This window comes from Zosterops lateralis (genome assembly GCF_965231275.1).
Source record: "Zosterops lateralis genome assembly, chromosome: 23".
NCBI lineage: Eukaryota > Metazoa > Chordata > Aves > Passeriformes > Zosteropidae > Zosterops > Zosterops lateralis.
In genome coordinates this window covers 1,325,722-1,339,335 of record NC_139783.1, presented here as the reverse complement: position 1 = coordinate 1,339,335, position 13,614 = coordinate 1,325,722, and the positions used below count along the sequence as shown (strand labels likewise).

The window sequence follows — 13,614 nt, the reverse complement described above, 5'->3', positions numbered from 1 at the left end:
GATGAGGATGATGGGCTGGGATGACGATAACGATGACAATGATGATGGGATGGATGAAGATGATGATGATGGGGATGATGACAATGATGACAATGATGGGATGAAGATGACAATGACTATGATGACGATGGGATGGGGATGATGATGATGATGATGGATGAAGGTGATGATGGGGTTGGGATGGGACGGGACGGGATGATGACGATGACGATGAAGATGACGATGGGATATGATGATGACGATGACAATGACAATGATGACGATGGTGACAGGGATGAAGATGATGACGATGACAATGACGATGATGACGATGATGATGATGACGATGACAATGATGACGATGATGGGATGAAGGTGACAATGACAATGACAATGATGATGATGACGATGACGACGATGACGATGACAATGATGATGATGACAATGACAACAACAACAACAACAACGACAACGACAACAACAATGACAATGACAACAATGACAATGACAATGACAATGTCCTGTCCCCACAGTTCGCCCCCCGGCTCTGGCCGGGCCCTGGTGGCCGGCGTTGGTGGCCTTGGTGGCCCTGGGGACGGTGGCCCTGGTGGCCCTGGTGGCGCTGGCGGCGCGACGACGGCACAAGGAGACCAGATACGGGTGAGGGGACGGCGCTGCCACCTCTGTGTCACCTCTGTGTCACCTGTGTCACCTCCTGTGTGTCATCAATGTCACCTGAGTGTCACCTGTGTCACCTGAGTGTCACCTGAGTGTCCCCTGTGTCCCCAGGGCCGCCTTCGCTCCGTCCGTGCGGTTCCGTGTCCGGAGCTCCTACGGCCGCGGGTCAGCGCAGGCCACGCGTGAGTGACCACAGTGACCCCAGTGATGTCCCCAATGACCCCAAAGTGTCCCCAATGTCCCCATTGATGTCCCCATTGACCCCAATGATGTCCCCATTGACCCCAATGGCCCCATCGATGTCCCCATTGACGCCAATGTCCCCAAATGTCCCCAATATCCTCAATGTCCCCATTGTTGTCCCCAACTGACCCCAATGTCCCCAATGTCCCCAATGCCCCCAATGTCCCCAAATGTCCCCAGTGTCATCAATGTCCCCATTGACCCCAATGTCCCCATTAATGTTCCCAAAGTCTCCAATGATGTTCCTATTGTCCCCAATGTCCCCACTGTCCTCAGTGTCCCCTCTGGTGTCCCCAATGTCTCCAATGTCCCCCCAATGACCCAATGTCCCCAATGTCCCCATTGACCCCAATGATGTCCCCAATGTCTCCTGAGTGTCCCCAAATGTCCCCAATGTCCCCATTGACCCCAATGTCCCCATTAATGTCCCCAGTGTCCCCTTTAATGTCCCCACTGTCCCCATTGATGTCCCCACTGTCCCCAATGTCCTCAATGTCCCCAATGTCCCCATTGTTGTCCCCATTGACCCCAATGTCCCCTCGGTGTCCCCATTAATGTCCCCGTTGCTGTCCCCAATGTCCCCCCATTGTCCTCAATGTCCCCAATGTCCCCAATGTCCCCATTAATGTCCCCACTGTCCCCATTGATCCCAATGTCCCCCCAGTGTACCCAATGTCCCCATTAATGTCCCCAATGTCCCTCAATTGTCCCCAAATGTCCCCATTAATGTCCTCTTTAATATCCCCATTAATATCCCCAATGTCCCCCATTGACCCCAATGTCCCCCATTGACCCCAATGTCCCCATTGACCCCAATGATGTCCCCATTAATGTTCCCAAAGTCTCCAATGATGTTCCTATTGTCCCCAATGTCCCCACTGTCCTCAGTGTCCCCTCTGGTGTCCCCAATGTCCCCAATGTCCCCCCAATGACCCAATGTCCCCAGTGTCCCCATTGACCCCAATGATGTCCCCAATGTCTCCTGAGTGTCCCCAAATGTCCCCAGTGTCCCCAATGTCCCCATTGACCCCAATGTCCCCATTAATGTCCCCAGTGTCCCCATTGATGTCCCCAATGTCCCCCAGTGTACCCAATGTCCCCATTGTTGTCCCCAACTGACCCCAATGTCCCCAATGTCCCCATTGTCCCCAATGTCCCCATTAATGTCCCCACTGTCCCCATTGATCCCAATGTCCCCCAGTGTACCCAATGTCCCCATTAATGTCCCCAATGTCCCTCAATTGTCCCCAATGTCCCCATTAATGTCCTCTTTAATATCCCCATTAATATCCCCAATGTCCCCATTGACCCCATTGACCCCAATGTCCCCATTGACCCCATTGACCCCAATGTCCCCCAATGTCCCCAATATCCCCAATGTCCCCATTGATGACCCCAATGTCCCCATTAATGTCCCCAAAGTCCCCATTGATGTTCCTATTGTCCCCAATGTCCCCACTGTCCTCAGTGTCCCCAATGTCCCCAATGTCCCCAATGTCTCCAATGTCTCCAATGTCTCCAACGTCCCCATTAATGTCCCCAATGTCCCCAATGACCCCAATGACCCAAACGTCCCCATTGACCCCATTGATGTCCCCAATGTCCCCAATGTCCCCATTAATGTCCCCATTGCTGTCCCCATGTCCCCATTTGTGTCCCCAGTTCGCCGTTTGGGGATCAGTCCTGAGCTGAAGGAGAAGCTCCGGGACGTTCTCGTGGAGCGACACCGAGTGAACCTGGGCAAGACCCTGGGCGAAGGTGGGTACCCAAAATACCCCAAAATACCCCCAAAATCGGCCCCAAAATCGGCCCAAAATCAGCTCAAAATCAGCCCCAAAATCAGCCAAAAAATGTCCCAAAATCAGCCCAAAATTGACCCAAAAATATCCCAAAATCAGCCCAAAAATGTCCCAAAATTGGCCCAAAATGAGTCCAAAATCAGCCCCAAAATTGACCCAAAATCAGCCCAAAATTACCCAAAATCAGCCCAAAAATGTCCCAAAATTAGCCCAAAATCAGCCAAAAATCGGCCCAAAATCAGCTCAAAAGGAGCCCAAAATCAGCCCAAAATTGACGAAAATTGGCCCAAAATCAGCCCAAAATCAGCCCAAAAATGTCCCAAAATCAGCCCAAAATCAGCCCAAAATCAGCCCAAAAATGTCCCAAAATCAGCCCAAAATCAGCCCAAAATCAGCTCAAAATTGACCCAAAATCAGCCCAAAATCGACCCAAAATCAGCCCCAAATCAGCCCAAAATCAGCCCCAAAATCAGCCCCAAAAATGTCCCCAAATCAGCCCAAAATCTCCCCAAAACCCCCATGGGACCCCCCAAATCCCCTCAGGACCCCCCAAAATTCCCCAGAAAATCCCCAAATCTCCCCAATATCCCATTGGGACCCTCTAAAATCCTCCCAAAATTCCTCCAAATCTCCCCAAGACCCCCTTGGGACCCCCCCCAAACCCCCTTGGGACCCCCCAAAATCCTCCCAAAAACCTCCCAAAATCTGCCCAAACCCCCTCAGGACCCCCCAAAATACCTTTGAGACCCCCCAAAATCTGCCCAAATCCCCTCAGGATCCCCCAAAATCCCCTCAGGACCCCCCAAAATCCCCCCAAATTCCCCCAAATCTCCCCAAGACCCCCTTGGGACCCCCCAAACCCCCTCAGGACCCCCCAAAATCCATCTGGGACCCCCTAAAATCCCCCAAAATTCCCCAAATTCTCCCTGGGACCCCCCAAAATCCCTTTGAGATCCCCCAAAATCCCCTCAGGACACCCTGGGACCCCCCAAAATTCCTCAAAATCATCCAAAATCCCCTCAGGATTCCCCAAAATTCCCCCAAATTTCCCCCAAAACCCCTTGGGACCCCCCAAACCCCCTCAGGACCCCCCAAAATCCCCTTGGAATCCCCCAAAATTCCCCCAAATCTCCCCAAAATCCCCCCAATACCCCCTTGGGACCCCCCAAAATCCCCCCAAATTCCCCCAAATCTCCCCAACCCCCCTTGAGACCCTCCAAAATTCCCCAAATTCTCCCTGGGACCCCCCAAAATCCCCTCAGGACCCCCCAAAATCCCCCAAAATTCCTCCAAATCCCCTCTGGGACCACCCAAAACCCCTCTGGGACCCCCCAAAATCCCCCCAAAATTCCCCCAAATTTTCCCAAACCCCCTCGGGACCCCCCAAAATTCCCCAAAAATCCCTCAGGACCCCCCAAAATCTTTTTGGAATTCCCTGAACAGGCGAGTTTGGCTCAGTGGTGGAGGGGACTCTGCACCAGGACTCGGGAGTGCTGCGGGTGGCCGTGAAAACCATGAAACGTGAGGCCCAAAATCCCCCAAAAACACCCCAAAAATCACCAAAACATCCCCAAAAATCCCCCAAAAACACCCCAAAAACAAAAATCCCCCAAAAACACCCCAAAAATCCCAAAAAATTCCCCCCAAAATCCCCCCAAAAATCATCAAAAAATCACCAAAAACCCCCAAAAAAGCCTTAAAAAAATTCCAAAAAAATCCCCCCAAAAATCCAAAAAAATCCCAAAAAAATCTCAAAAAAATCACCAAAACATCCCCCAAAAAATTCCAAAAAAATCCCCAAAAATTCCCCAAAAAATCCCCAAAAAAATCCCCCCAAAAAATCCCCAAAAAATCCCCCGAAAAATCCAAAAAAATCCCAAAAAAAATCTCAAAAAATCTCAAAAAAATCCCCAAAAAATCTCAAAAAAAAAAAAAAAAAAATCCCCCCAAAAAATCCCCAAAAAATCCTAAAAAATCACCAAAAAATCCCCCCCAAAAATCCCCAAAAAATCCCACAAAATCCAAAAAAATCCCAAAAAATAATTAAAAAAATCCCCCAAAAAATCCCCAAAAATTCCAACCAAAAAATCCCCCCAAAAAATCCCCCAAAAAATCCCAAAAATCCCAAAAAAATCCCCAAAAAATTCCCAAAGAAATCCAAAAAAAATCCCCAAAAATTCCCCAAAAAATCCCCCAAAAAATCCCCCCAAAAAATCCCCAAAAAATCCCCCGAAAAATCCAAAAAAATCCCAAAAAAATCTCAAAAAAATCACAAAAAATCCCACAAAAAATCCCAAAAAAATCACCAAAACATCCCCCAATAAATCCCCCAAAAATCCTCAAAAATCCACCTAAAAAGCCCCAAAAAAACCCCCAAAAAATCCCTCAAAAATCCCCAAAAAATCCCCAAAAAATCTGCCAAAAAATCCCCCTCAAAAAATCCCAAAAAAATCCCCCCAAAATCTCAAAAAAATCCCTCCCAAAAAAATCCCCCCAAAATCCAAAAAAAAATCCCCCAAAAATCCCAAAAAAATCCCCCCAAAATCCCCCCAAAATCTCAAAAAAATCCCCCCCAAAAAATCCCAAAAAAATCCCCCCAAAATCCAAAAATAAATCCCCCAAAAATCCCCCAAAAGTCCCCAAAAAATCCCAAAAAAATTAAAAAAAAACCAAAAAAATCCCCAAAAATCCAAAAAAAATCCCCAAAAAATCTCAAAAAAATCCCCAAAAAATCCCAAAAAATCCCCAAAAAATCCCCCAAAATCCCCAAAAATCCCCCAAAAAATCCCCCCAAAAATTCCCAAAAAATCCCCCAAAAAATCCCCAAAAAATCCCCCAAAAAATCCCCAAAAAATCCCCAAAAAATCCTCAAAAAATCCCCAAAAAATCCCCAAAAAATCCCTCCAAAAATCCACCAAAAATCCTCAAAAATCCCCATAAAAATCCCCATAAAAATCCCCCCAAAAATCCCCAAAAAATTCCCAAAATTCCCCCAAAAATCCACCAAAAAATCCCCCAAAAATTGTCCAAAAAATCCCCAAAAAATCCCCCCAAAAAATCCTCAAAAACCCCCCCAAAATCCTAAAAAATTCCCCAAAAATCCCCAAAAATTCCCCCAAAAAATCCCCAAAAATTCCAAAAATTACCCCAAAAAATCCCCAAAAATCCCAAAAATCTCCCAAAAAATCCAAAAAAAAATCCCCCAAAAAATCCCCAAAAAATCTCTTAAAAATCCCCCAAAAATTCCAAAAAAATCCCAAAAAAATCCCCCCCAAAATCCCCCAAAAAATCCTCAAAAAATCCCCAAAAAATCCCTCAAAAATCCCCAAAAAATCTGCCAAAAAATCCCCCCCAAAAAATCCCAAAAAAATCCCCCCAAAATCCAAAAATAAATCCCCCAAAAATCCCCCAAAAATCCCCAAAAAATCCCCAAAAAATTAAAAAAAAAACCCAAAAAAATCCCCAAAAATCCAAAAAAAATCCCCAAAAAATCTCAAAAAAATCCCCAAAAAATCCCAAAAAATCCCCAAAAATCCCCAAAAATCCCCCAAAAAATCCCCCCAAAAATTCCCAAAAAAATCCCAAAAAATTCCCCAAAATCCAAAAAAAAAAAAAAATCCCCCAAAAATCCCAAAAAAATCCCCAAAAAATCTCAAAAAAATCCCCAAAAAATCCCAAAAAAATCCCAAAAAAATCCCAAAAAATCCCCAATATAAAAAAATTCCTGAATGTTCTAAAATTCTGCCAAATTTTCCCGATTTTTTTCCCCAAGTTGGGATTTGCTGCCGGGGGGAACTGGAGGATTTTCTGAGCGAAGCCGTTTGTATGAAGGAGTTTGATCATCCCAACGTCATGAAACTCATCGGTGAGAAAATCCAAAAATGGCCCAAAATCGGCCCAAAATCGGCCCAAAATCAGCCAAAAATTGACAAAAAATCAGCTCAAAATCAGCCCCAAAATTGATAAAAATTGGCCCAAAAATGGCCCAAAATCAGCCCAAAATCAGCTCAAAATTGGCCCCAAAATTGACAAAAATCAGCCCCAAAATTGACAAAAATTGGCCCAAATCCAGCCCAAAATTGACAAAAAATCAGCCCAAAATCAGCTCAAAATCAGCCCCAAAATTGATAAAAATTGGCCCAAAAATGGCCCAAAATCAGCCCAAAATCAGCTCAAAATTGGCCCCAAAATTGACAAAAAATCAGCCCAAAATCAGCTCAAAATCAGCCCAAAATCGGCTCAAAATCGGCCCAAAAATGGCTCAAAATCAGGCCAAAATTGGCCCCAAAATTGTCATAAATCGGCCCAAAATCAGCCCCAAAATTGACCCAAAATCAGCCCAAAATTGACCCAAAATTCTGCCACAAAATTGTCAAAAATCAGCCCAAAATTGACCAAAAATCAGCCCAAAATCGGCTCAAAATCAGGCACAAAATTGACAAAAATCAGCCCCAAAACTGACCAAAAATCAGCCCAAAATCAGCCCCAAAATCAGCCCCAAAACTGACAAAAATTGGCCCAAAATTGACCCAAAATCGGCCCAAAATCAGCCCCAAAATTGACCCAAAATTCAGCCAAAAAATTGACAAAAATCAGACCAAAATCAGCCCCAAATTGGCCCAAAATCAGCCACAAAATTGACCAAAAATCAGCCCAAAATTGTCCCAAAATCAGCCCCAAAATCAGCCACAAAATTGACAAAAATCAGACCAAAATCAGCCCCAAAATTGACAAAAAATCAGCCCAAAATTGACCCAAAATTGACAAAAATCAGACACAAAATCAGCCCAAAATCCGCCGAAAATTTGAGAAAAATCAGCCACAAAATCAGCCACAAAATTGACCCAAAATCAGCCCCAAAATCAGCCAAAAATTGACCCAAAATCGGCTCAAAATGAGCCCCAAAATCAGCCAAAAATCAGCCACAAAATTGACCAAAAATCAGCCCAAAATTGTCCCAAAATCAGCCCCAAAATTGATAAAAATCGGCCCAAAATCAGCCCAAAATCAGCCCCAAAATTGACAAAAAATCAGCCCAAAATCAGCCCAAAATCTGCCCAAATTTTGGGGTTTTGAGCCCAAATTTTGGGATTTTTGCGCCCAAATTTTGCTGCTTTTGAGCCCAAATTTTGAGGTTTTTGAGGCCAAATTTTGGAGGTTTTGAGCCCCAAATTTTGGGGTTTTTAGACCAAATTTTGCTGGTTTTGAGTCCCAAATTTTGAGGTTTTTGAGCCCAAATTTTGGGGGATTTGAGCCCAAATTTTGGGGTTTTTTCCCCATTTTTGGGTATTTTTGGGGTGGATTTTTTTCCCCATTTTTGGGTATTTTTGGGGTGGATTTTTTTCCCCATTTTTGGGTATTTTTGGGGTGGATTTTTCCCCATTTTTGGGTATTTTTGGGGTGGATTTTTTTCCCCATTTTTGGGTATTTTTGGGGTAGATTTTTTCCCAATTTTTTGGGTTTTTTAGGTGGATTTTTTTCCCATTTTGGGGGGGTTTGGGGTGGATTTTTTCCTCATTTTTGGGTATTTTTGGGGTGGATTTTTTCCCAATTTTTTGGTTTTTTTGGGTGGGATTTTTACCCCAATTTCCATCCCAGAAATTTAATTTTTTCGGGTTTTTTTACCCAATTTTTTGGGTTCAAACCCCAAATTTTGGGTGAATTTTGGGTTAATTTTCCCCCTTTTTTTTGCAGGGGTTTGTTTCCAGCCCTGGGGGGGCTCTGGGGGTCTCCCCCCCACCCCGATTGTTCTCCTGCCCTTTATGGCCCACGGGGACCTGCACAGTTTCCTGCTCTGCGCCCGCCTGGGGGACCCCCCAAAGGTGAGAAAAACACCCCAAAAACAGCCCCAAAATCCCCCAAATCTGCCCCAAAAATCCCCGTAAAAATAGAGCCAAAAATACCAAAAATCGGCCCAAAAATCCCATTAAAAATCCCATAAAATGCTCCAAAATTACCCCAAAAATCCCCAAAAATCTACGCGAAAATCTCATTAAAAATCCCATTAAAAATCCCATAAAAATCCCCATTAAAAATCCCATAAAAATCCCCCAAAAATCCCATTAAAATCCCCCCAAAATCCAATAAAAATCCTATTAAAATTCCCATTAAAAATCCCATAAAAATCCCATTAAAATGCCACCAAAAATCCCATAAAAATCCCCCAAAAATCCCATTAAAAATCCCATAAAAATCCCATTAAAATCCCCCAAAAATCCCATTAAAATCCCATTAAAAATCCCATTAAAAATTCCATTTAAAATCCCATGAAAAATCCCATGAAAAATCCCATTAAAAATCAATTAAAAATCCCATTAAAATCCCATTAAAATCCCATTAAAAATTCCATAAAAATCCCATTAAAAATCCCCCCAAAAATCCCATTAAATCCCATTAAAAACCCATAAAAATCCCCCAAAAATCCCATGAAAAATCCCATAAAAATCCCCCAAAAATCCCATGAAAAATCCCATTAAAAATCCCATAAAAATCCCATTAAAAATCCCATAAAAATCCCATTAAAAATCCCATAAAATGCTCCAAAATTACCCCAAAAATCCCCAAAAATCTACGCAAAAATCTCATAAAAAATCCCATAAAAAATCCCATAAAAATCCCCATTAAAATCCCATAAAAATCCCCCAAAAATTCCATTAAAATCCCCCCAAAATCCAATTAAAATCCTATTAAAATTCCCATTAAAAATCCCAAAAAAATCCCATTAAAATACCACCAAAAATCCCATAAAAATCCCCCAAAAATCCCACTAAAAATCCCATAAAAATCCCCCAAAAATTCCATTAAAAATCTCATTAAAAACCCATTAAAAATCCCATTAAAAATCAATTAAAAGTCCCATTAAAATCCCATAAAAATCCCATTAAAAACCCATTAAAAAATCCCATTAAAAATCAATTAAAAATCCCATTAAAAATCCCATAAAAATCAATTAAAAATCCCATTAAAAATCCCCCAAAAATCCCATTAAAAATCCCATTAAAATCCCATAAAAATCCCATAAAAATCCCATAAAAATCCCATAAAAATCCCATAAAAATCCCACAAAAACCCCATTCCTGCAGAGTTTCCTGCCCCGGGGACCCCCCAAAGGTGAGAAAAACACCCCAAAACCAGCCCCAAAATACCCCAAATCTGCCCCAAAAATCCCCCAAATCTGTCACAAAAATCCCCCAAATCTGTCACAAAAATCCCTGTAAAAATAGAGCCAAAAATACCAAAAATCGGCCAAAAAATCCCATTAAAAATCCCATAAAATGCTCCAAAATTACCCCAAAAATCCCCAAAAATCTACGCGAAAATCTCATTAAAAATCCCATTAAAAATCCCATAAAAATCCCCATTAAAAATCCCATAAAAATCCCCCAAAAATCCCATTAAAATCCCCCCAAAATCCAATAAAAATCCTATTAAAATTCCCATTAAAAATCCCATAAAAATCCCATTAAAATGCCACCAAAAATCCCATAAAAATCCCCCAAAAATCCCATTAAAAATCCCATAAAAATCCCCCAAAAATTCCATTAAAAATCTCATTAAAAACCCATTAAAAATCCCATTAAAAATCAATTAAAAGTCCTATTAAAATCCCATAAAAATCCCATTAAAAACCCATTTAAAAATCCCATTAAAAATCAATTAAAAATCCCATTAAAAATCCCATAAAAATCAATTAAAAATCGCATTAAAAATCCCCCAAAAATCTCATTTAAAATCCCATTAAAATCCCATAAAAATCCCATAAAAATCCCATAAAATCCCACAAAAACCCCATTCCTGCAGAGTTTCCTGCCCCGGGGACCCCCCAAAGGTGAGAAAAACACCCCAAAAACAGCCCCAAAATCCCCCAAATCCGACACAAAAATCCCCGTAAAAATAGAGCCAAAAATACCAAAAATCGGCACAAAAATCCCATTAAAAATCCCATTAAAATCCCATTAAAATGCCCCAAAATATAAAAAAATCTGCCCAAAAATCCCATTAAAAATCTCATTAAAATCCTACAAAAAATTTCATTAAAATCCCAATAAAAATCCCATAAAAATCCCCATTAAAATCCCATAAAAATCCCCCAAAAATTCCATTAAAATCCCCCCAAAATCCAATAAAAATCCTATTAAAATTCCCATTAAAAATCCCAAAAAAATCCCATTAAAATACCACCAAAAATCCCATAAAAATCCCCCAAAAATCCCATTAAAATCCCATTAAAAATCCCATTAAAAATTCCATTTAAAATCCCATGAAAAATCCCATGAAAAATCCCATTAAAAATCAATTAAAAATCCCATTAAAATCCCATTAAAATCCCATTAAAAATCCCATAAAAATCCCATTAAAAATCCCACAAAAATCGTACAAAAAATCCAATAAAAATCCTATTAAAAATCCCATTAAAAATCCCATAAAAATCCCATTAAAAATCCCATAAAATGCTCCAAAATTACCCCAAAAATCCCCAAAAATCTACACAAAAATCCCATTTAAAAATCCCATTAAAAATTCCCCAAAAAATCCCATTTTTGGGGAATTTTGGGGATTTTTTTAGGGATTTTTTTTGGGTGATTTTGGGGGGGATTTTTTGGTGATTTTTGAGGAATTTTTGGGGAATTTTTGGGAGGGATTTTTTTGGGATTTTTTTGGGGATTTTTTGGGGATTTTTGGGGGGAATTTTTGGTGATTTTTGGGGGGATTTTTTGGGTGATTTTTGTTGGGATTTTTTGGGGATTTTTTGAGGATATTTTTGAGATTTTTGAGGATATTTTGAGGATTTTTTTGAGGATTTTTTTTGGATTTTTGGGGAGATTTTTTGAGGATTTTTGGGGGGGGTTGGGGGGAATTTTTTAGGGGATTTTTTGGGATTTTTTGGGGTTTTTTGGGGGGATTTTGGGGGGAATTTTTTGGGGGATTTTTTTGCTGATTTTTTGGGGGAGTTTTTGGGGGATTTTTTTTGGTTTTTTTTATGGGGGGATTTTTGAGGAAATTTTTGGGGATTTTTTTGGGATTTTTGGGTGATTTTTCGGGGGATTTTTTGGGTGATTTTTGTTGGGATTTTTGGTGATTTTTGAGGAATTTTTTTGGGATTTTTTTGGTGATTTTTGTTGAGGATTTTTGAGGAATTTTTTGGTGATTTTTGAGGAATTTTGGGGGGATTTTTTGAGGATTTTTTGGGGGATTTTTTGGGCGATTGTTTGAGGGATTTTTTGGGGGGATTTTTTGGGATTTTTGAGGGGGATTTTTTGGGGTTTTTTTGGGGGAATTTTGAGGATTTTTTAGGGAATTTTTTTGGGATATTTTGGGGTTTTGGGGGGATTTTTGGGTGATTTTTGGGGATTTTTTGGGAGATTTTTGGGGTATTTTTTGGGGTATTTTTGGGTGATTTTTTGAGGATTTTTTTGGGGATTTTTGGGGGGAATTTTTGGGGATTTTTTGGGGATTTTTTTGAGGATTTTTTTGGTGATTTTTTTGAGGATTTTTGAGGAATGTTTTGGTGATTTTTGAGGAATTTTTGGGAGATTTTTTGGTCATTTTTGAGGAATTTTTGGGGGGTTTTTTGGGTGATTTTTGTTGAGGATTTTTGAGGAATTTTTGGTGATTTTTGAGGAATTTGGGGGGGATTTTTTTTTTGTTTTTTATGGAGGGATTTTTTGGGGATTTTTGGGGATTTTTTTAGGGATTTTTTGGGGGATTTTTTTGGGTTTTTTGGAGGAATTTTGGGGGAATTTTTGGGTGATTTTTGTTGGGATTTTTTGGGATTTTTTTGGGGATTTTTTGGGGATTTTTTGGCGATTATTTGGGAATTTTGGGGGATTTTTTTGGGATTTTTTCGGGTATTTTTTTAGGGATTTTTTTGGGATTTTTGGGACATTTTGTGGTGTCCCCTGAGTGTCCCCGAGTGTCCCCGAGTGTCCCCTGTGTCCCCAGGCGCTGTCCCCCCGCACCCTGCTGGGCTTCATGGCCGACATCGCGGCCGGGATGAGTTACCTGAGCCAGAGGAACTTCGTGCACAGAGACCTGGCGGCCCGGAACTGCATGTGGGGACACTGGGGACATCAGTGGGGACACTGATGGGGACAGTGATGGGGACACTGGGGACACTGGGGACACTGAGGGGGACACTGGGGACACTGGGGACACTGGGGACATCATTGGGGACATCAGTGGGGACATTGGGGACATCATTGGGGACACTGGGGACACTGATGGGGACACTGGGGACACTGGGGACACTGATGGGGACATTGGGGACACTGATGGGGACACTGATGGGGACAGTGGGGACACTGATGGGGACAGTGGGGACACTGATGGGGACATTGATGGGGACAGTGGGGACACTGATGGGGACACTGGGGACACTGGGGACACTGATGGGGACACTGGGGACATCATTGGGGACATTGGGGACACTGGGGACACTGATGGGGACACTGGGGACATCATTGGGGACACTGATGGGGACAGTGGGGACACTGATGGGGACAGTGGGGACACTGATGGGGACATTGATGGGGACAGTGGGGACACTGATGGGGACACTGGGGACACTGGGGACACTGATGGGGACACTGGGGACACTGATGGGGACATTGGGGACACTGGGGACATTGGGGACAGTGGGGACATGGGGGACATCAATGGGGGCATTGGGGACATTGGGGTCAATGGGGACATTGGGGACAATGGGGACATCAATGGGGACATTGGGGACAGTGGGGGTCAATGGGGACATTGGGGACATTAATGGGGACAGTGGGAACAATTTGGGACATTGGGGACATTGGGGACATTGGGGACAGTAATGGGGACAGTGGGGACAGTAATGGGGACATTGGGGACATTGGGGACAGTAATGGGGACATCAATGGGGACATTTGGGGTCAATGGGGACAGTGGG

General features: G+C 42.4%; 1 protein-coding gene across 1 annotated transcript in view; it reads left to right on the top strand.

Annotated features, from left to right (window-relative positions):
* Positions 1-204: 204 nt before the first annotated feature.
* The window catches only part of LOC310918323 (tyrosine-protein kinase receptor UFO-like), a gene marked incomplete at both ends in the record, with an annotated part of 32,240 nt that continues 18,830 nt past the window's right edge, over positions 205-13,614 (top strand). Inside the window, 7 exons of the mRNA XM_083877177.1 lie at positions 205-639; positions 740-839; positions 2,563-2,658; positions 4,143-4,220; positions 6,472-6,564; positions 8,394-8,521; positions 12,642-12,751. Of these exons, the coding sequence (XP_083733303.1) occupies positions 205-639; positions 740-839; positions 2,563-2,658; positions 4,143-4,220; positions 6,472-6,564; positions 8,394-8,521; positions 12,642-12,751 (1,040 nt within the window). The remainder of the gene's footprint in view (positions 640-739; positions 840-2,562; positions 2,659-4,142; positions 4,221-6,471; positions 6,565-8,393; positions 8,522-12,641; positions 12,752-13,614) is intronic.